Below are 24,367 nucleotides of genomic sequence, written 5' to 3'. Positions count from 1 at the left end.
CACTCCTAGACCTACGTCTTATAAAGTTAAACCTACTTATTGTATTGCAGAAAAGAAAAGTAAACTTCCAGTAAACTCCAGTTAACCAGTTCATATTTCTTCTTTAGGTGATTCAAGCAGTAACGACTAATTAGTCTCAATACTGCTATTACAGGTGGAATTATGAAATAGAAACAGGCCTTAATGCAAGATTTTAATCATGTCAATACACAATAAACAGAACATTTAATTAATAAATTAATCAATATGTCAGGACAGCCCATTCATGCAGGTAGTGAAATAATTATATCAAATACAAATACACTGTAAAAAAAAAGGTTGTTAACCTTAAATCGTATCAAGTCAATTAAAACATATATTTCATGGTGTGTTAATTGTTTGTGTATGTGTGTGTTTTTTTTTTTTTTTTTGTAATGCAATGTTTTCAACAGGGAAATATACAGCATTTTCAAAATTTCCTTTAACCCCCCCACCCCCACACATGGATCAGCATTAGTCAGCAGAGTACAAATACTTGTGTGAAGTAATCATACAAAATAAACACACACACAAAAAAAGAAACCCCTATTTACAAAGCAACTCTTGTGTGTATGTCTGTTGATTGTTTTAAGAGTGATGGTGCGCAGCCACCCTGGTTCTGCTTCACTATGTCTTGTGACTGCCCTGTGAATGAGTCTGGTTCTTCAGCGTTGTGGTCAAACTGGAGGTCTGGGGGGTTCAAAGCCAGGTGTCATGATAGCTCTCTCTTTTCCCTACAGGTGTCAGGAGTAGGATGGCTTACTGTGAGGTCTTGAGAGGCGTGTCAGGTTTCAGCCGTTGGAGGCCCACCAGTTAGATGACCCCCTGTGTGAGTGTTGCCAGAGATAGGTGAAGCCCTAGCATGTGGATCTCCACAGGAAGGAGAGGTATGGTAGTGGTGGGGTGTGTGAGAGACACCCCTGTGCACCCAGCGCATGGACAGGCCTCCTGAAGCGTAGGAGTCTGTGACAGGGTGCTTTCCATAGTGGTTGAGGATGTACTCTGATGGGGATGCCAACTAGCTGTGAGTGTGGTACCCTGCAGACTCAGGTGTGATGCCAGGGCAACTGTTCTCTTTCATGACCAGTCTGACTAACATTTCCACAAGTAAAGGGAGAGAGCAGTCACCTAAAGTTAAACCTATGTGCGTGTGTGTTTGTGTACTGTATGTTTACGTGTATTCATTTATGTGTATGTGCTTGCACATGTATGTGTATGAGTGTGCATGACTGTGCATGACTATGCTGTCGTTCTTATACCTACCGACAGCACTCGGAGGCCACAAAGAACAGGGATAAGGGCTGATTGACTCTGGATTTTTCCTTTAACAACAACGCCAAAGCACCAAAAGAGGACAGGTTTGCACCACGTAATTTGAAGTTGGAGTTGGAGTTGTGGTTGAGGATGTACTCTGATGGTGATGCCAACTAGACTGGTGCTTTGGCGTTGGTGTTAACTTGTTATCCCTGTTCTTTGTGGACTCTGAGTGCTTCATAGACTTATGAACTCTTAAACTCATAAATTAATCTCATTTAAACTTATAAACTCATTTAAACTTATAAACTCTAAACTCAAAAACTCGTACACTTATAAACTCATCAATCTATACACTTATAAACTCTAAACTCATAAACACTGAGTGTGTATGTTTGTGTCTGAGTGAGTGTGTGTAGGACAATTTCTCTCGGACGGTTTTGGAGAAAGGCTGGTACATCCTTGCTGTATGCTTTGTGGCATGTTCTGTACCGGTAATTTAGGCTCTCGTAGCCTTTGATTTTTTCTGGGATGAATTGTGTTACAATAGTTTCGACAAGAGAAGACACTGTCCCAGTGCCAGAGATCTTTAAAAAAAATGCTTTGAGATTTTTGTTAATTGTTTCCACGCCATTGTTTGTAGTCACTGAAACATTGAAGCCGTCTGGAGCATAAGCTCTGCACCATTTCTGAAAAGGAACCAGAAGAACACTTAATAATTCAATCTAAAAATGTATGTATGTCCCTAATAACACCCCCCTCCCTTTGGATTCAGTACTCAGAATTATTTTGTTGAAGTCTTGAATTTCCCCTTGGGGATCAATAAAGTATCTATCTATCTATCTATCTTAACTAACCACCAACTCACCCTTTCTTCTTTAGAAATGTTCATCTATTAGCCTAGTTATTATCCTAGCACTTGACAATATTACCTCTTTGATGGAAATCCACCATTGTTCGACGTACGTCCTCACTTTTTCACTGTCTTTGTATATTCTACTCTCCCTTAAATTCTCTATCGCTACCAAGCAGCTCTCTTCTGTTCTGGCCCAAGCAATGCTGCGAAGAAGATGTAACAGTTCTCCCTGTTCCCTGTCGGCAAGGCTATTCTTCCCTAAAGGCACAATTATTTGGTCATTTAATCAGTAATTTGCATTGTATTTCACAATTAAACAAAACATATTCATTACATCTACTTATTCCACTGCTTGGTTGAATTCCCCATTGTCCTACGTAATTTAGAACAACCATTAACATTATGTTATTTGAACACATATGCAGTAGATCCATATTTTTGGCTGTATCACACTTGTATATTACTTCGCCGAACTCATTGTGAAGTTTAAATGAACTGTCACGTTGTATCCAAGCTGTAAAATGCAGACATTCAGAACATAGCAACATTGTAGAATATGACGGAGGTGGCTTTTAGCTAGATGGATGGCAGCAGGCTAAATAAAATAGCGATGTTTCAAAGCTAAAGTTCATCAGAATCTTGGGATACGCCCGCTTGACAATGGGAGAGATAGAACTAACGACTGGCCTTTGGCCATAGCAACCATCCATTTATAACTAGTAACGGCAGTTTGTCCTGCAAGTTGAGAAATTAGTTGATATGTGTCGGAAGAAAGTAGTTCTACAAACAAGACCGTTTTAGCGATTAAAACATTTAAATTGTAACATGAAATGAACACGGGAATAAGCGGGATAATGGACTCCACGGTGGTCTGTTAACATAAACTAATGCACTTACGCTTTGCGTCGGGGCCGTCTTACAACCTCGACCATGCATTAAGTAAGGGATAATGTATAGTGAGCCGGTTGTTATAGTGAATAACAACCCCGACAGGCTGAACGGGATCCCGACGCGAAGCGGAAGGATCTTGAATCAGCCTGAAGGGGTTGTTATTCACTATAACAACCGGCTCACTATACATTATCCCGCTTATTACATGGCTACCTACAAAATAAATAAATAATTTGACACAAATTATTTATTTTCGAAAATGAGTTTATTGATTTAAAAACGATTTTATTGCTTCCGCTAAAGAAAATAGTCCGTTCCGCGTCCATAGCAACGCGCTGTTTTTCATGGCAACGGTGTGTTATACTTCGCAGCGGTCTGTTATCAAGAAATAACAGACCGCATTCTACATTGGAATTCAGCCAAGCCATGTAATAATTTATGTTAACAGACCACCGTGTCATCCATTATCCCTTACATAGAACAGGTTTTACTTAGGATTTTAAGATATTTTTAACTACATAGTGTGTGCGTGTGTGTGGCTGCCTATCTAGACTTGGAGCCAGGACTCACCATCTTTTGTCCACCTGAGCCAGGCCTGTTCCCGGTGGAAGGTGCACAGGTGTGTCTCCGCTGTAGGGAATACCTGGGCAATGGCCTGCATTTCCTGTTCACTGTAATAATAACAATAATAATAATAATAATGATGCATTGTATTTGTGTTGTTCTTTACATCTGAAACAGATCTCAAAGTGCTGCAGTAAGTATTAGCTAAGAAATGACAAACAACAAAAACATGCTGAAAAACAAAGTAGAACAAAACAGATATCATAATCTAGCAGAAGGCTCTAGGGAAAATAGGGGGGTTTTAGGCCACGTTTAAGCATTAGTCTGTGGTACCCTAACCTGTAGTCAGTCATGAAATATCTTGGTCTCCACTCAGGGTTCCATCTCTTCAGGAGTTCAAGGGCTTCTGTGATTGATCTGGTTGTTTCAGTCTCGCATATGAATTCCACAACAGGTTTATAACCCACATTTGTTCTCACAACCAAAAAAAAAAGAGGTAAAGAGTATTTTGAAGTTTTATAGGTTGCATCAAGTAAAACCATGTCCCCGTATCGCTGAAGGAGCCTGGCTTGCTTTTGGTTTTGGTGGACAAAGAGGAACTGATTTGATTGTCCATCTTCTCCAGCGGTGCACTTTCTGAAGAAAAAGTGATTACCCTGCCCTTCCTCCACCCATTGAGCAATCTTTCTTTCTAGGTTTTCCTGGTCAAGTGCGGAGTACCGGCCTGCCACTAAGGCTATGTGTATGTGGCTCTGTATGGTAGTATTTGAGGGAAAGTAGGCCTGGTCTTCCTCAAAAGGTCTCTGCTGGTCCTTGGGACACAGGTCCTTCAATACATACTGTTTTAGGGCTCTTTTAACAAATGCGACAGATGTAATACCCAATCCCACCATCTCATGTATTTTATCCCGCACTTTGGGATGAATTTGCCTCCCAAAGCAACACCCTTTGTCAATAATGTGATTCAAATGAGCTTCTACCAGCGGAATCCGGACATGTATGAAGGAAGATGTTGGTGGACTCCCCTGAGCCAAATCCTCTTTTAGCCTTTTCATAGCCTCTTCTTTTGTAGTTCTGGAGGCATCGCCTTTTACACTGTATGTGTCATATCTAAAATATAAAAAACTATGTTGATGACTCTCATCCCTTTGACCATTCTTGTGAAAACACACTTCAAATCATCCTCTAACTCAGTGGTTCCCAAACCTGTCCTGCCGGCACCCCAACACTGCACATTTTCTTTGTCTCCCTAATCAAACACACCTGATTCAACTTATCAGCTCATTAACCCATGTGATAATGAGCTGATGAGTTGAATCAGGTGTGTTTGATTAGGGAGACAAAGAAAACGTGCAGTGTTGGGGTGCTGGCAGGACGGGTTTGGGAACCACTGCTCTAACTCACTACCCTCACAGCTTCTCACCTCTTCACATATCTTAAGAAGAGCTTGGCCGGACAATCCACCTTCTTCCCTTTTTGTACATGAAACTTTTTTTTTGTGTACACATGTTCAAGGGAATGCTCCTGCAACGATTGGCAAAGACGCATAATCAGCTAATTTATTTAAATAGTAGATGGACTGTTAAATTATTTGACTGTTATATAAATGGACTTTTGGCCTACATTAATCACTGATTAGTCAATTTACCTCTGCTGTAGGTGTGTTCCGGGATGCTTTCCCATGCTCGCAATCCCGGATCACTCGCTTGGTTACACACAGTGGTGTGTCTTCACAGTAGTCCTCCACTTGCCACACTAGCCTCGCCTTCTCATCATCCTTTACCTTGACTGACCTTAAGAAAGAGATATTTTGCAAAACCAAAGAATGTGGAAGGGGGAGGGGAACTAGATAACGGTGTAACGCAATGTCAGTTATGTTATGTTGATTGGCTGATTGATTTTTGGATTACAAAAACACATACACATGTCCAAGTATAACATGAGGAAGGGCAAGCACTTATTTCCATCATTGATAGTTAGTTAACTGTGTTTCATAGTAACTTAATACCATTTGTTGAAAGACGTGAGCGTTGCTCTTTTATGGTTTTCCAGCAGAGTTGTCAGATCCTCCTCCGACTTTACAATTACAGAAATGTATCCCCCATCTCTCTTGACAACTTCAGAATGTGGAGGCATCCAAGGCAGATCTATAAAACATTAATATTTCGTTAACACAAACCAGGGGTGCAAACCAGATGAGGCTTCTGTAAGACTACAGGTGAAGCAGTGCTAAAAAAAGTTTTACAAAAGTCTCACAATAACTATTTTCACCAAAAGAGGACAGGTTTGCACCACGTAATTTGAAGTTGGTCAAGATTACTCTACAGTATCTAGCTAATCTATCTAACTCTATCTAACTAACAGTCGAAATCTTAACTAAACAGGAAACAGTCGAAATCTTAACTAAACAGGAAAACAATCTAACATGATTAAAAACTTACCCTCCATCGTGCAAAAAAACGTTAACTTCCCACTCCACAGACGAGTCCAGAGACGGTTGGAATCTTTGACGGTGGCGCGCGGCGCGCTGAGGTCGACGAGAACCCGCATGAGAGATGTGACGCAGGACGTAACCCCGCCCCCCCGGGCGAGATGCCCCAATATTTATGAATCCCCAACAGCATGGATTGCACTGTTTATGTACTACTGAACACATTGTTACACTAATTTCTGATGTCTAAACCACGGGAACAACACATGTAAGCTGCAAAATCATATAGAGAAGGACTTAAAGCAGGAAAGAGCTCAACATTTTGACAAACTTAAGGTAAAATGTGGTAAAGATCTGAACGAGCTAGCTTCTCTAGTCCTTACTTCTATTTCGTATCCCGACATTGGCTACGTTCAGAATGTCAGTCCAAAAAAAAGCACATGAAATCCGTTTCAAGCTACATCCATATGTGGTTTAATATCCTATTCAAATCACATATCAGGAAATCCACCAGTCTGAACGCTCTTTCGCGTGGTTTATGTGACTTTCTCACGCCACGTAAAATGTAAACATCAGACGTTGTTATAGGGAACATGCTGAAAGTCGCTGCCGAAACAAGGCTGTGTTATTATTTATTTTTTTAATTATTTAAAATTATTCAGAAAATTATTATTTTTTTAAAGTATTTTGAAACCGGCGCGGAAAAAGAGTTGTGCATACAGTACCAGCCTCCTACAGATCTGCAGCTCGAGACTTATTTAAAATTTAAATAAGAAAACATTTATATTGCAAATGATAATCGGATTGACAGTGTGTATGTACCCATAGTTAACTATTTTACGTCAAAATTTTAGCCATAGTTAACGCTTCATTTACACATGTGGCTGATGCTGTGCCTCTCTCAACCACAAACGCCAGCTTTCATCAGTTTTTTGCACTCTTCTCTTTAACTTTCGGCAGTCTATAGAACTAGAAATGTTTTTTCTCGGTGCGACCGATGAGTACAGACCAAAACTTGACCATTTATCAGAAGCAATAATCAGCCAAATTTGCGAGTCCGTTCAGTTCAATGGCACTGTTTACGTTCAGTGCCTCCAAAATGGCCGACTTCCGGATTGATGACGCGTCGTGAAAACCCTCTGTTGAATTGCACATACTTGAAAAAAAATAGGCATTGCATTAACCATGCTTGCATTTTAATGCATTGTATTTTTAGGGCTTGCATTTTTATGGGCTGAAATTCAACATGGTTGAATATTTAAGCTGTGAATATTTCAATTAAAAACATTTCAAACACATTTTCATTATTAAAAATTCAATAATCCATATTCACCTTTCATATTTCACTTCCAAAATATTCAAACTGTTTAAAAATACAACCTATAATATTCAACAGGTCCATTTTCGGTCCATTTTATTTCGCTTTGCAAAATTCGCTTCCACAAATTCAGTGGTTCAAATTCGACAGTAAATTCAACGGAACTGCAGGAAAAGCAATAGATTACCGAGATACTCTCCATCTGCTGTTAGTTAACCCCACCAGCAGGAGGTGCAAAAGCCTGTGTTGTTGACGAAGACAGAGCAACAGTTAGAGCAAGCCATTCATTCATAAAATGAAAATGAGCTGTGTCAGTATATATGCGGAAAAGATGATAAAGACACAAAAGCTGTGTTTATGTTTCATTCAATAACTTCATTGTTACTTTCCCTGTGTAGCATGTCATCAGCTTTCTCTACATGAACAGGATTATAATCGGTTTCCCTCAATATACCTCACACTCGAGGATTCCCCTTCTGTCGGGACAAAACGCTTAACGTAGTTTATGGACTAATACAGTGATATGAAAGACCAAACTCGCACCTTATTGGGGATGTAGGCTGTAGGTTACTATATAGGCTAGATGGACTAAGAATATGAACGTAACGCGCAGTTTCATGCTGAGCGTTTCGTGATATACTGGCATAAAATCAATATATAGTATATGCCTACGTGTATTGCATTAGCTTAAACTGGGAAGAGTCATAGCACTTGCATATTGTTGTCCTCCTGTTGTTAGTTTAACTGTAAATCGCTTTGGATAAAAGCGTCTGCTAAATAAATGACTAAATGTAGCCTAATAAATGTAAAATTGGCTTGACATTGGACATTCGCACATTTAGGGACCGTCTCAAAAGTTGCATAAAACATTGGCATGCACGTTTCTAACTTCAATAGCAAACTTTAATTTATTTGAATAAATATAAAAAATCCAAAGGGTGCGCATTATGCCTGACACTAAATGAACACTTTACAGTTGGTTTTATGACTGTAAGTCGTTCTATTCAAATGCTATTGAAGTTAGAAACGTGTATACCAAAGTAGTATACACTTTAGAGACGGTCCCTAAATGTGCGAATGTCCAACGTCAATGCCAGTCTATAGGGCTGTTCGATTCCGGATTTTTTGGAATCGATTCCGATTCCTGTTTCTGGGGCCTCATTTATAAAGCTTGCGTACGCACAAAACGAGGCTGAAAACATGCGTACGCCAGTTCCTGCGCAAAAGGTGGGATTTATAAAGAAAAACTTGACGGGAAAATTTGCGCACCTGCACGCAAACTCTGACCCATGCGTACGCACATTTTGGAGATGGAGCACTTTGGCGACACCGATGGTGAGCTGGAGTTAAATGTATTTTTGGTCACTTTTATACAGAAAATCTAAAGAAAATTAAACATATACAGAAAGATTATACAAATACAATTTCAATCACCAAGCCTGTCACTTGAAGCAAATATCCATTCCTTCTTAAATGTCCGCGGCAACGAGCGTGTTGAGCCGTTTAGTGAAACTGACGCAATAACAGTTTAAATTAAATAAAATACTTCTGATATAAACATTTATATTAAATATGCCATTCAAATTAATGGAGTTAAACACTTAAACATGAAATCATTACTGAAGTTACAACATTGTTTTAAATTCAATCATTAGAAATATTTGTTGTGGATGCGATTGTTTTTGAACACTTTTCCTGTGGCGTGCTTTAATGTTTTAACCACAGAGATCATTGCTTATCATGATAATACCAGATTGTCTGAGAAAATAGTTTCGTGCAAATAATGCCCAAGGCCTATCTGTTTCCATTAAAAATATAAATCAATTAAAAATACAATATGGCAAGTGGAAAAGATTGAGAAAAACTTTCTCTGAAATGTATTTTACACTATTTGATTTATGTAGGCTATTCAAAAACAAGGCAAGGATAGACAACTACTTGATTTGTATTAATGTAATGTTTCTTGTACCGTTCATATCATTTGCATATGATTATTCATCAACGTTTAAGTTATCACGTGGATGAATAATCATATGCAAATGATATGTAGATGAGGATCTGCATATAGTAAAACTAGGCGTTGTAAGCTCCATATATGGTTATTTCGGGTGGAGACGCATGTACGCACAATGTTCCGCTGACTGGGATTTATGAAGTGAATTACGCGCAGGTTCTGGCGTACGCACGGTTTTATAAGTCTGAATATTTTTTTGCGTACGCCATTTTTGGCTTTCGGGCGCACGTACACTTTTAGTAAGGATCCTACGCACAGTTTTATAAATGAGGCCCCTGGAATCGAAAAGAATCGATTCTTGGAATCGATTCCTCACTGTTATTTTAGATTCTTTTCTTTTTAAATACCAACAGCATGTCTAACATTGTCGCGTCTTACCGTGCCACACAGCAAGAAACTCTCTACACCGGGCGTGACAAAGCGACCGTTGCAAATCCATTTGTCCTTCCGTATTGCGACTTGCGAGTGCTTGGTCATAAATAGAACGAGGCATTTACTTCGGGGATTTGTCACGTCGTGCTTCCTGCATCAGGTGTAGACAGTACAGTGTAAAGACTAGGAATATGTTCACCATATACATATGCGGTAGATTTTATTTTACATACATACCTAACTAAACACACACACACACACACACACACACAATCGATCTATCCACATACTAAGTGTATATATACACTTATGTATGTGGATAGATCGATTTTTATTTATTTGTGGTACATATATTTCATCCAGTATCATAAAACTAGGCTATAGCTAAAATTCCTGTTAAATTCTAAAAGCATTTTGTTCAGGAACAGACTCATGCACACTTTACACATACAAACTTTTTAGGCCTTTTAGTTTACACAACTTTTTTTTTTTTAAGGCCTTTACACATAAACTTTTTTTAGGGCCTTTACACATATTCACTTTTTTTAGGCCTTTACACATATAAACTATTTTTACACGCACACCTGCGGCGACACAAATAAAGCACGAAAAGAGCTCTTTTCTGTCTGTGTCATACGTAGGTCACGTGCACACTATAATGTTCGCACCGTCTATGGTTCGCACGCACCCCTACCTACACACAAGCACTGTTCCCACAGTAACCATTCCTCCAGCTCACGCTGCGAATGCAATAAATGTAATAAATGTAGCCTACTGTAGGTCGCGTGGCCACTATAGTATATTAGTCTGAACTTTATTTCTTTACAGGTGACGTGATTGTGTTGACAGATGAATTCTGCAACAGGCTTTGTGTTAAAAAAAAAATCCTAAAGAGGAGTCGATTCCCCTAATGGAATCGATTCCAACCTTTGGAATCGACTCTCAATTCCCAACGCCTCGGAATCGAGGAATCGATTCTTTTTGGAATCGAGTCCCAGCCCTACCAGTCTATCACTGGGGAAACGCTCAGCATTAAACTTTGCGCGTTATCCTGAGTCAATCTGCTTGCCTGCGAGTTTGGTCTTTTATATCACTGTAATTAGTCCATTAAGCTATACGTTAAGCGTTTTATATGTCCAGCTGGGGAATCGCCACGATATAAAGTTAAGGCAACTAAACAACCAAGAGAAATATATGTCAGCCTCAAAAATGTAATATTGGATCTGTATATATCCGCATCGAGGAATAACATTATAATCTTGTTCACGGTAGAGAAAGATGCTTGTAGGCTACACAGGGAAAGTAACCGTGAAGGCACTGAATTTAACATAAAACCGTCGTCATAATAATCACAAATACACTTGCATTGCTGTTAAATGAGTTTTATGAATGAATGGCTTGCTCTAACTGTTGCTAGTCTTCGTCAACAACACACGCTTTTGCACCTCCTGCTGGTGAGGTTGACTAACAGCAGATGGAGAGTATCTCGGTAATCTATTGCTTTTCCTGCAGTTCCTTTGAATTTACTGTCGAATTTGAACCACTGAATTTGTGGAAGCGAATTTTGCAAAGCGAAATAAAATGGACTGAAAATCACCTGTTGAATATTATAGGTTGTATTTTTAAACAGTTTGAATATTTTGGAAGTGAAATATGAAAGGTGAATATGGATTATTGAATTTTTAATAATGAAAATGTGTTTGAAATGTTTTTAATTGAAATATTCACAGCTTAAATATTCAACTATGTTGAATTTCAGCCCATAAAAATGCAAGCCCTAAAAATACAATGCATTAAAATGCAAGCATGGTTAATGCAATGCCTATTTTTTTTCAAGTAGTGCAATTCAACAGGCTTTTTGTTTCAAAAACATTTGACATTATTTTACTTCCATAGAATGCATGCTAGTGAGGACATTGAGTCTGAACAGATGATCACCTTACTGGGTTTTACTTCTTCCACCCATTGTAAAGCCAGAATTATTGCTATCATTTTTGCTGTAAAAATGGCCAGATGATCTGTTGTCCTTTTTTTAATATTAACATTATACTTTAAAATGTCGACTGCAACCCCTGTTCTCCCAGTCTGATCTTTTGATGCGTCTGTGAAAATCTGAACTGTATCATCATAATTTATGTCAATATATTGCTGAACTTTTTGATATATCCCTGATTTAATTATGTTCTTAGCTTCCAAATCTACCCTGGGAGAACAAAACATGGTGGGATTGTTGGTGTGCTAACAGTTTTGCAACACGCAATGCTGTCAATTTCCATATCCTTTGCCTGCCTATTCCCCTGCCACCCAAAACTGCATGATAGGCGCCCATACTCCCAGCATTCTAATAACACCTGCTTTGTAGGGTGTGTTTCTTCATGACCTTGCAGATTTGTCCAGTAAGACATGGATAGTTTTAATCGCCTTAGGTCTAAAGGCATTTCTCCTACTTCTATTTGTAATGATGGAATAGGTGTTGTCCTAAACGCACCACAACATAGGCTATTCGAAGTGCCTTGGCCTGCCCTGTACTCTATGTAGTTCTTGCATTAAGGTTTTAGTTGTTGAACTATATGCTTCCAAAAACAGAACGATTCAGTGCAGTATAAATCCTTTTCAGGGACATGCCTGATGCTCCCCTGCTAAATCCTGCTAAACACTTCAGTATACCTTTTTTGCATTTATCTATCATTTTCTGAATGTGCGTTTTGAAATTTAGCTTGACGTCAAACCATACCCCCAAATATCTTATACTATCAACTTGCTTAAGATGCTACCCATACAGTTTAAGATCTATAGTAGGGTTCGTTCTTTTTTTGGAAAAACATATACTCAGTGTCTGCTGACAGCACATGCGCATCAAAGCAGCTGGATGTACGGAAAGCGAAAAAGGCCAAAAGCATTGGTGCAACATTTAATTGTCTTGCTACACTGCAACATAATAAAATGGTTCTCACACTCCAGTAATATTTCTGTGAATTGAATTAATGTTGCACTTGTTCATAGTTTTTGTATTATATCTGAATATATTCAGTTGAATTTTGCCCATACAAATTGCCTTATCTGACCGTGTTTATGTCCAAACTCAATGCCTCATATTATGGTCTTATTATTTTTTATAATGATTGCAAACGTCAGAGATGACAGGTTTATGATATACAACTTTGTAAACAGTATACAAAATGTATTAACAATATGTTAAATGTCACCAAAATACACATGATAAAAAGAGTTCCTCATATTATTGTCACAAAGGAAACACATTTTCAGGTGACACCTTTTATGTTCCATATATGAAATAAAACTAAATAAATAAATATGACTAAAACCATATATTACCATTATTACCTTCTTTAATATTTTTCACATGCAAGAGACATGGTTGGTTGCAACATAACATGCGAGTCCTGTGGTTATGTAGGTTTAGATAAAGGGGTTTGAGTGATTCATTATCAGTAGGCTATCTAACGTGACGTTGTCCACTTTATATAGGCGTACTTCATCTGCAGCAGCATTGTGAAAGATGATTGACAGGGCAGTTTAAGCACATGACTAAGCAACAGAGCTGTCCGTTACAGATGATGAAGTAATATGTCCCAAAGCTTGCCTACTCTTTTGCTACACACTCAAAAGTCTGGACTTTTTCTTCATGAAAAGAATAGTTTTAGGGCGCAGTATGAGTAGGCGATTAGCCCGAGACTGTTACCTGAGGAGGGGCAGGGCTGCGTGTCATGTGACCTGGTGTCTGCGCGTCTGTAGACCAGGTGAGGTTTGTTGTGCTCTTCCTCATACTCGTCTTCATCAGCGCTCAGCAGCGGCTCCAGGAACACCTGACCGCTGTGTGTCGTGAACGTGCCGATCTGAAGAGGCGAGCAGAACAACACACAATTACTCACATGATGACTGAAGGATTCCTTTCTTTTTTAAAAGATATCAGACACACAATATTCACCCGCTGGGAAAACCCCGGAGGAACCGGATCAACATCTAAAGATTAATTTCACAGCAGACTGGAAAACCAAAACACTGGCATCTTTTATTATATGGATGTTACTGCTATTCTATAAAACTATTTATAGGTTTCAGTGCTTTTAAGATGGTCCACTTTATGCTGTACCTAACAACACCTTTTGTCAAGTGGTATATTGGCATATAAATAAATCAATAAATAAATATATATATAAATAAATAAATAACAGTACAAAATAAATCAATAGTAAAATAAATAAATATGTAATATTAAACTAAATGAATTAAAAGGGAAATAAATTTATAGTAAAATAAATAATAATTAAAAATAAATATTACAAATAAATAAAAATGTTGTTAAAAAATGACAAATGAATAGTAAACAAAATAAATATTAAAAATAAATAAAATAATAAAATATAATAAAATAAATAAAAAATTATAGTATATATATATATATATATATATATATATACATGAAAACTAAAATAACTAATTAAAGACAAAAAGTTAACAAAATAAATAAAAAATGAATAGTAAACAAAATAAGTTATGATATTAAAAGTTTATAGAAAAACAAATAAATAAAATGAATTATTGTATAGTTAAAAATAAAAAAATATATAGTTAAGTAAATAAATTGAACAGTACAATAAATAAATAAAAAATTAATAGTAAAATAAATAAATAAAATAGGATAGTACATAAAATTTAAAAAAAGTAAAATAAAATAAACCTAAATAATCTAAATGAAGGTAAATTAATGTTAAAAAAAATATAAAAAAATAATGAGGCATAATGATTGACATTCCTAATGATCCTGAAGCCCCCCTGGGATCATGGTTTATCACCACGGCAACGCACTCAAACACAGAATTCCAAAGTCCTGCACACATTCCCAACAGGAGCCGTTACACAGTCAGATCCGGAGCGCTGCTAGTTTGAGGACACTGTATGGAAAACATACCAGCAAATAATGAAGTGGAAGAATGCTTGTGTTTGCTTGAACAAATGGAAACATGTTTGACGTGAACTCTGTTAGTTTTCCAGTGTGTGTTCCACATGAAGACTGACGGATCATCCCAATCTCTGTCAATCACAGCCACCTCACTGGCCTGGTATTCGTCTTCCCTCGGAAACAAATGTCATTTGTGTCTCGTCCCACGGCGTGACCTTCACATGAAGAGCCTTTTCCACAAAAACACACTGAGTGTTGCTATTACATCACACACTGACTGCCACACAAACCAGATCAAACACAAATGACACCTAAAAGAGGACAAAATCTCTACAAAAGGTGTCGTCATATGTGAGATTAATGCGCTGTATATGACAGATCTGTGAGGAAAAGGGTTGAATGATGTAGTTTGAGTGACAGCAGAGACGAGTAAAAGCGTCTCATTAAGATGATGTCACTCAACACACACGTTCATTAGGCCCGATTCACGGGATGAGAGAGTGAATATTTCCGTTTCCAACCTTTCTGACAGGCAGACACTCGCTCAAAGCCTTGGGGATGGAAACATGCAAATCAAACCACAAAGCCCTAAGAATACTGTACTGACGGACAGAAACACACACTGTAAACACACACACACACACACACACACTCTGATGGGCTTCGACTGTCCTTACAATAAAGAAAAACTAACCTGATGCTTTCAGATATTGACTGATATACGAGTTCATAAAGTCTGGCTTATATTGTATCACTAAGTGATGAAATATCACTAACTCATTAGTAAAGTACATTTCACACAAAAAAAATATAAAATAAATAAAGTTTTTAGGACCATTGAGATTTTTTGCATTTTGACATTATTTATCATAATAATTAAAAATCATTTGCTCTCCAAATTCGCATTAATGTGACAATAAAATATGTTATTGTAAATGTAAAGTATGCATACTTAATGAATATAAGATTTAAATGAAGCAAAAAGTATTTTTACTGCAAAAAATGGACTTACTTTTTTTTCTTCAATTCTGCTAAATATAATTATATAAATATAAATATAGTTTATATATAATTGTTATTATAATTTATGCAAAATATAATTATATATAAATAATAATAATAATTTGCAAAAATTATTTATGTATAAATTACTTTATAATGTGTATATAATACATAATATAATATATAAATATAATATAATATAAAGTGTGTATTGTGAACATTTTATCTTCACATTTCATTAATGATTTTTGGTTGTATATATACAGTACATATAAAAATTCACAATTTAATATTATAATTAAAATAGATATTTAATGTTGAAATGATTCATCCATATACTTTAGCATGACATTATAAGCATATTTCTGTATAGTTCTGCAACGGTACTGTACGTCTCCAGATGAACGCTTCAGTTTTCCTGTAAAGCCCTCGGCTCATGCCAGCTGTGGGCATCAGAGGTCACGTGAGGTCAGTCTCTCACACACACACACACACACACACACACACACACACACACACACACACATGCACATCTGTCCTGCAGGTTATTACGCTCGGGTGTGGACAGATGCTGTCGACGATCTGAGAGATCAGCGCACCTGACCATCTTATTCTTTAACACACGCGTTCTGTGCACTGAGGGATTATGGGTCGGTCCGTCACCTCACTGTCAGCGGGTTCTCTCTCATCCCATGATGCAATGCTTCTAACTGCTAAAGTCTCTGTCCTTCTCTTTCACTGTCTAGCAGGACTGGAAACTAGCGGCTGCTGTTGAGATCTGAACACTGAAACAGTCAAACAAGCGCTAAAGAACAGACATCAGTCAGCCTTTAACTATATACATGTTTATTTCAATCTGAATCTGATTTCAAACCACATGTGTGTGAACTGGGTTTGTAATAGTGTGTGTGCAATTATTAAACTGTTCAGATGACAAAATCAACTAAATGGTTAAGAATTTTAACTTGTTTGTTTATTTATGGTTAAGGGGATTTTCAATTTAAAAAACAAAGCCTCCTCTTGACACTTTACCATAAAAATCACAATTTTAAAACATCAAATAATGCGCTAAATTTGACAGTAATAATTTGTTTGAATTTTTACTTCTCTGATGACAAACTAAACAAACTTGAATATGGTTCAAAATCTTATTTTTAATCATTTTAGCATGTTTTTTGTTCACAACTATTTTCATGGTGAGAAACAGGTTAAAATGTAGCAAAATATGAAAAGAAATTTTTAAAATAATATTAATAAAAAATTTTTTTTTTAATTTTTACATTTTTTAAGTTTTTGAAATAATATTAATAATACTAATAAAATGTAATTTTGTAAGTAATAATTGTATTACTAATTACCATTTTATTAGTAATAATACTAATAAAATAGTTTTTTTTAAATAAATTATAAAGGTTTTTAAAGTTTATCTTCAACTAAAAGAAAAGTATCAAATTAATTCTGGCCTCCTCTGGACACTGGAAACAAAAATCTACATGCTTCAGTTTTAACAATTTTAACATTTTAAAGTTTGCTTGTTCACGACTATTTTAATGGCGAGAAACAGATTAAATGTAGCAAAATACTAACTACGTGAAAGAAAATGGTACTAAAAAAGTTTTTTTTTTTAAAGTTTTAAAAAAAAAGTTTTTAAAGTTTTTCTTCAATTAAAAAAAAAATACTAATTCTGGTCTCTAAAAACAATTTAAACAAAAAAAAAGCTTTGGTTTTAAGTTTAAATCAAACAGCTGAATAGCAACTGATGCATCATCTTTATGTCTGTGTTGCAACCCTTCCTCGGGCTGTTTACGACTCGAGCGGGACGAAACACGTGCTCCTGTCGTCCTCTGAGCTCGGAGCCTGATGACGACCCCGTGACCTCATCAGAGACTAAACGAGCGCCGCCCTGCAGGGACTAATCACCTCTATTACCTGAGATCACTAATTAGCAGATGAGCATATGCAAACGGGTCAGGAGCACATCCTCAGAGACGCCCTGAGGTCAGTCGGAAGTTTAGCAAACGGACTATGTTTGACAGACAAGACAGCTGGGTGTCATATGACCCGAATCACATCCGTTCATTCTGTCCCACACCAGTCACTTCTCTAAAATAACTAGCAGTCATGCTTACACAGCCAGTCATGCCTTGAGAAGAATAACTCAACTAAAACAAAGCCTAATCCTCACAGAGAGAACTAATCCTGAATTCATGCAATTACCGTAATAATGAGCTTCCTGCTAGTAACAGCTAGTAAAAAATATATATTTTTAATTTTTTCACTTCTAGTTATCTGCTGTGACATCACAAAATCAACCAAAATTGAAAAACACTCCATGTTACTAGTCACCAGCAACAGCAACATAGTGTCGGCCCAGATCCGGCCCACATCTGGTACACGTCCCCTGAGTTTATGCTCACTAGTCCAGTCCATTATAGGAGAACAAAAGTGAACAACTCAACAAAACCAAAGCCTAATCCTCATAGAGAGAATTAATCCTGCATTCATGATGGTATTAACGCAATTACCCAGAAAGCAACATAGTGTCGGCCCAGATCCGGCCCACATCTGGTACGCTTGGAATCCACATGTGCAAGATGTGGGCCGGATCTGGGCCGACACTATGTTGCTTTCTGGGTATGAATTTCCAGCAAGTAAAAACTTGAAAGTTGGAAACGCTCTGACTGCGGTGATATCGCAAAAAACAACCAAAATGGAGTATTTAGCAACCTCTACATGACACTAGTTACCAACCTAGATCTCTAACCACTAACCCTGAGTTTAAACTCACTATTCAAGTCTACCCAAGTCATTTAAACTCAAATAACTCAGTTTAATCATCCACATCTATGTTGAACTCAACAATTACAAGTTGAGAAACACTCTGACTCATCCCAGTTAACTATTGCGAAACCAAAACAGTTAGCAAGAAAACTACATGCCTAGATCTTCAACCACTAACACTGAGTTTATAGTAACTATTCCAGTCCAGTCCAAGTCATTTCTCCCATCTAAAATAACTAACTTAGCAGTTTAAACATCTGCTCATGTGTCACTTCCAGTCAAAACTAGAGAAGAATAACTCAACTAAACCAACTAAAAATGGAAAAGTTAGCAAACACGAATGTTACCTGTTTTTATACCAACTAGTCCAATAGAAGAGAGAACAACCCAACTAAACCAAAGCCTAATCTTCACAGAAAGAACTTATCCTGTGTTCATGTAATCAATCTTTTTAGTAGTTTATTCTAGTAGTACGATAGTTTTCTGCTAGTAAAAACTGCTCACATCTTTGTTGAACTCGCAATTACAACTGGGAAACACTAACTAATCCCAGTTCACCGCTGTGACATCACAAAAAACAACCAAAACAGTTAGTAAACACTAAACATAACTAGTTACAGATCTTTAACCACTAACTCTGTTTATAATAGTTCAAAAAGTTATTTCAGACAGTTTTGTTTCAATGAACCAGTTAAAATCCAGCAGTTTGTACATAATTACACACTGATGTCACATATACGCAATTCTATTACTAAAGTGCCCAGTAATGATGTAAAAAAAAAGATGTTTTACAGATAGTGAATAAACTAGTCTTAATCATGTCACCTTTTTAAATTAACCTTGAAAAACAATAAAAAAAAATGTTGTTGAAGCCCCTGATTCCGGATGACTGCTCAGTTTACGCTGGCTTGTATCAGCAGCTCATCGGTTCTTCACGAACGCGTCCGAGTCTGAACTGGTTCCTCGAGTACTGGTGACTCGAGAACTGGTGTAACCATTAACCCACTCTTGAACTTGTACTTTAACTACAGCCATTGAATCACTGTTATATTTACAATACTTCTGATTTCCCAGACAGCAACATAGTGTCGGCACAGATCCAGGTCACATAAATGTGGATTCAACGCGCACCAGATGTGGGCCGGATCTGGGCTGACTCTATGTGGCTGTCTGGGTTTGCTTTTCAGCAAAAAACATCAGAAACATACATTTTCCCCTCTTTATGAAACCCTCGGCACACAGTTTGCCTGAAAGACTGTTCTCAGTTCAGTGTACAGTTGGACTAACTGGAGCGCTGAATGAGTTGTCAAAACCGGCATCATAGGATCATATACTCCTGGAGATTGACTCATTTCCACAGACTAAAAGTGAGTTTTGATTGAGTAACTCATAGATCTGTGCTGTTCCAGACAGTGCAGCCCGATTTGGTGAACGGCTTCAACCAGTGCACTAAAAAGAACCGAACTGGACATCACTAATTTATACTAGTTGAAGTCAACTAAATCACTGAAATCTTCACAGAAAGAACTTATCCTGCATTCATGTCAGAATTACAAGTAGAGTTGTTTAATCAATCATTCTAGTAGTTTATTCTAGCAGTACGATACCCAGCAAGCAATTTTGCATTTAAAAGACGTCTAATAGCCGTCCAAACACAGCCCTGACGTCTAGACTAAAACAAGGCAAAATCTGGGCTGTCAGTGAAATTTTAATAGTCGTCTAAACCATATCCCAAGAATAGACTAGTCATCAATTAGATAAAGAAATTAAACCAAACACCTTGTAATCACTGCTGACTTTGCTTACATGATGGAATATCAAACCTCTCACAAGTTATTTTGGCAAAAACGACATGTAACCAAATTCAAAGTTATTTTGGCTAGAAGTGTGTTACTCATAGCCGGACTGTATCAGGTCTATAATTAACCTAGACGGTGAGATGACGGCTATTGCTTTTCTGCTAGTTCGTCTTTGTTGAACTTGCAATTACAAGTTGAGAAACACTAATAATCCCATTTAACATCACAAAAAACAAAACAGTAAGCAAACACTAAACGTTACTAGTTACCAACTCAGATCTTTAACCACTTACTCTGAGTTTATACTCACTAAAGTCCAGTCCATTCTCTCATGCCCTTGTTGAACAGGTAACTAGACTTGACTTCCCATGACACTAGCACAATAGCATCAGCTTCATCAGTTGACAGGTCTTTAGTTTTCTGCTAGTAAAACTGCTCACGTCTTTATTGAACTTGCAATTACAAGTTGAGAAACACTCTGACTAATCCCAGTTAACTCTTGCGACATCACAAAAAACAACCAAAACGAAACAGTTAGCAAACACTAAACGTTACTAGTTACCAACCCAGATCTTTAAACACTTACTCTGAGTTTACAGTATATTCACTAGTCCAGTGCATTCTCTCATGCCCTTGTTGAACTGGTAACTAGACTTGACTTCCTATGAAACTATCACAATGGCAGCAGCTATAGGTTTAGGTATAGGTTTAGGTTTAGGTTTAGGTATAGGTTTAGGTTTAGGTTTAGGTTTAACTATAGAAACAGGTTCCAAGGTGCAAGCGTTGAATAATTTTGAGAAACGTTATCATCTCCACGTAAGCTTCAAAAACGTGAATCAGTGAAAACGCTGACGGCGTTCATCAGGTGACAGATCGTTAACCTCCTCACTCTTGATACTCACGAGTCCCGTGCAGAGGCTGAGGACGGCGTGGTGTTCGCTGCGAGCGTTGACGTGTCCTCTGAAGAAGCAGTGGCGCAGGTCTTCTCCGCGCTTCTCCTCGTCTCCCAGATGAAGCACGGTGTAGGACGGAGCGATGAATCCCGAATCAGCCGTGAGGTTGAGGTGAAAGGCCTGACCGAACGCCTCGATCCGGTAATGCGCCCTGGAGGTCTCGGCGTCAGCGCTACGCCTTCTCCTGCGGTAATGCTGTCGGTGCGGGAACGACTCGCCCAAATCATTCAAGCGCACCGGAGTGACGATCTCATACGACGACAGCTGTCTGATGAAGCTCTCTGAAACACAACACATCTCAGATGTTAATGTCAAATCAGGCTATGAAGCTTCTTTAGTGGCACTGATGGTTCCATGAAGAACCTTGAGAATCTTTCCATTGCATAAAAGGTTCTTTATAATGGTTTCCTAAACAGGCTTTCCTGGAGCTCAAACAGTGGAGTGTTGGCGCTTGCAACACCAAGGCCATGGGTTCGATTCCCAGGGAAAGCAAGAACTGATAAGAGTGTAAATGTGGACCTTGAAATGCAATGTAAGTCGCTTTGGATATAAGCGTCTGCCAAATGCATACATGTAAGTGTAAAAAAAAATCTTTACTGGGAAACAAAAATGGTTCTTCTATGCTGAGAACCTTGACACTTGAGTGACTCTTAGTGTGCGATTCATCAGAGTGTGTTTGAATCAGCTGGTGTTGTGGAGCTTTGAGTGGATGTATGAAGTCAAGTTCACACAGGTGTCCTAACAGAGGAACCTATACAGAATCACACTAACCACAAACAAACACAATACTATTCAAAACTACATCTATTTCAATCCTACAAACTTCTCTCTGTCAGATGTTTAGATTGTAACGTGTGTTTGTGTATCTTTCTTTATGATAAATTGCAATTGCTTTGATTTTTGTTTTATCTAATGCAATGACATTCAGTCATTTTGAGTGTCTACATACTTTTTTGGGCTTCTACATATATACTAAACACTTTAGAGATGCATAATACACTGCATAGTTTGCAACTGAAGTGTCATTTATAGTGACAATATTTAGAATGCCAAACATTTACAATTAGCCTACACAATATATAACATCGTACTAATCTGTTTATATGCACAAAAATACATTTTAAAACAAAATTATTCTTTAATGTCATAGAAACCAGAGCAAACTTCTAAAAGTGCGTATATAAGCTATGGTCAAGCTGTAGATTAGCCTGACGCCTTTCTGAGCTGGTTTCGTAGTGTGTTTTGTAAGAGTCTTACCTTGTTTGTGGTGGAGTTTGTACGTGTGCGCGGTGCGTAAAAGCGCGGAGAGGTGCCACACGAGTCCCAGCAGCCGGAGCGCAGGACCCCGCATGATTCCCCGGCCTCTGCCTCTCTCTCTCTTCGGTTCCCCGGGGCTGGAGCGTGTCTACCGGCTCTCCTCCTTCTGCTGAAACACGATCCGATCCGCCGTCATTCCGTTAAAACCTTCGCTCGGACCCGCTCATCTCGCGCACGGAGCCGCGGCTCTCAGTCAGTCGGATCGGTGCCGGCGGGCTTTTTTTTTTTCTCACTCGCTGGCTCTCCATAGGACACCCCCCTAAACACACACACACACACACACTGAGGCTCTTGTCACGCCCCCCTTCTCCACTGCACTCTAGACTCGACCACTGAATCAAAGCACGTCAGAGTTCATTTCACTGAGACATAATAAACCCGCAGCAGTGACTGACCACTGACAGAGACCCGTCGATAAAACACAATAAAGATCAACTCAATCAGGTGCATCGCTTTACATGTTAGTAAATCAATCAAATCAAACTAAGTTTATCAAATGCTCAAGTTTCTGACAGACAGACAGACAGACAGATAGAGATAGACAGATAGAGATAGATAGATAGACAGACAGACAGACAGACAGACAGACAGACAGATAGATAGACAGACAGACAGACAGACAGACAGACAGACAGACAGACAGAGATGGAATGAGGAAAACAAACTTTCCCACATATGTTAGTAATCAGAGAGGAGTTTACACACGCTTTACTGCACACAGTCGTTCCTCTCGAATCGTCCTGAGCTTTTCATTCATGTGTTTATAGATGCACAATTAGCTGACAATAGCATTCTGAATATCTGCATATCTTTCTGTAATGATCTAATTATTATTCTTACATCAATCCAACATATTTAAGAATGCATATAATCAGAATAATGATCAATGAATACATGTTCATCAAAAACACAACATGATTATTGATGATGAGCTCATACGTCAAAACTGAGGGAAATCATTTGCCATGTAGGTTAAGATGTAATCAGTTTAATTCATCATTAATTCATTAATCAATTCTGTCAGTATGATTCATGTTAGCGCACTAAAACACTGATTGCTTTATCTGGTTCCTGTGAAGTTTATAACTTAACGTTGCAGTTAAAAACTGTAAAGATTCCAGAACCTTCATTCTTCTGAGCCGTAAATGCATTTTATGACGGGAAAGAGATATGAGTTATGAGATATGAGTTATGAGATATGAGACACGTCCCCATTGGGAAGGTTATTACTCTTGTCCTTGTGGGGGAATATGCAAAAACTAAATAAACACCTTTGCTTGACAATAACAGACGGTTCAGATGAATGTGATTATCTCCGATCCCTGTGAGATGTGCAGTGTGTCTGTCCACATGTGTGTCGCCCCTCGGGACACTTATTAGTTCTCCCACTGACTTTAAAATCCACATCTCACACTGTGAACGGCCTATAAAGTTCCTAACGCAACACATGTGAAGATGCTCATTAGAGAGATATAATTATAATAACACAACACACACACACACACACACACACATACTCACTCACTCATTCACTCACTCAATCACTTACACACTCACTCACTTACACACTCACTCACTCACTCACTCACTCACACACTCACTCACTCAATCACTCACTCAATCACTCACACACTCACTCACTCACTCAATCACTCACACGCTCACACACTCACTCAATCACTCACACACTCACTCACTCACTCACTCACTCAATCACTCACTCACACACTCACTCACTCACTCACTCACTCACACACACACTCACTCACTCAATCACTCACACACTCACTCACTCACTCAATCACTCACACGCTCACACACTCACTCAATCACTCACACACTCACTCACTCACTCACTCACACACTCACTCAC

At 38.1% G+C, this 24,367-nt stretch overlaps 1 protein-coding gene across 2 annotated transcripts; it reads right to left on the bottom strand.

Annotated features, from left to right (window-relative positions):
* Nucleotides 1-182: 182 nt before the first annotated feature.
* On the bottom strand, nucleotides 183-22,754 carry LOC307151108 (uncharacterized protein). 2 transcript variants are annotated; one of them, XM_079858951.1, is made up of 9 exons: nucleotides 22,435-22,754; nucleotides 21,127-21,458; nucleotides 13,422-13,575; nucleotides 5,592-5,730; nucleotides 5,232-5,376; nucleotides 5,007-5,107; nucleotides 3,923-4,693; nucleotides 3,590-3,690; nucleotides 183-1,961 (listed from the first exon to the last, which is right to left on the bottom strand). In XM_079858951.1, exons 1-9 carry the CDS (start codon nucleotides 22,526-22,528, stop codon nucleotides 1,888-1,890), a joined length of 1,911 nt encoding a protein of 636 aa, XP_079715077.1. In that variant the 5' UTR covers nucleotides 22,529-22,754; the 3' UTR covers nucleotides 183-1,887. The 2 variants fall into 2 exon arrangements, 1 of the variants encoding a protein (XP_079715077.1); XR_013819823.1 differs by lacking the exons at nucleotides 3,923-4,693; nucleotides 5,007-5,107 and having other exon boundaries at nucleotides 186-1,961.
* Between the last annotated feature and the right edge of the window lie 1,613 nt (nucleotides 22,755-24,367).

This window comes from Squalius cephalus, assembly GCF_949319135.1.
Source record: "Squalius cephalus genome assembly, chromosome: 23".
In the NCBI taxonomy this organism is placed as follows: Eukaryota; Metazoa; Chordata; class Actinopteri; order Cypriniformes; family Leuciscidae; genus Squalius; species Squalius cephalus.
This window is presented reverse-complemented; position numbering and strand designations above follow the sequence as displayed.

What these genes read in the sequence shown, in the direction of transcription:
- LOC307151108 (XM_079858951.1), bottom strand. Translation starts at nt 22,528, where the DNA reads ATGCGGGGTCCTGCGCTCCGGCTGCTGGGACTCGTGTGGCACCTCTCC. An exon ending in CTCACGTCTTTCAACAAATG is followed by an intron (nt 5,377 to 5,591) that starts GTATTAAGTTAC and finishes CTCTTTCTTAAG; the next exon opens with GTCAGTCAAGGTAAAGGATG. An exon ending in GCTCAGGTGGACAAAAGATG is followed by an intron (nt 1,962 to 3,589) that starts GTGAGTCCTGGC and finishes GTTCCTTTTCAG; the next exon opens with AAATGGTGCAGAGCTTATGC.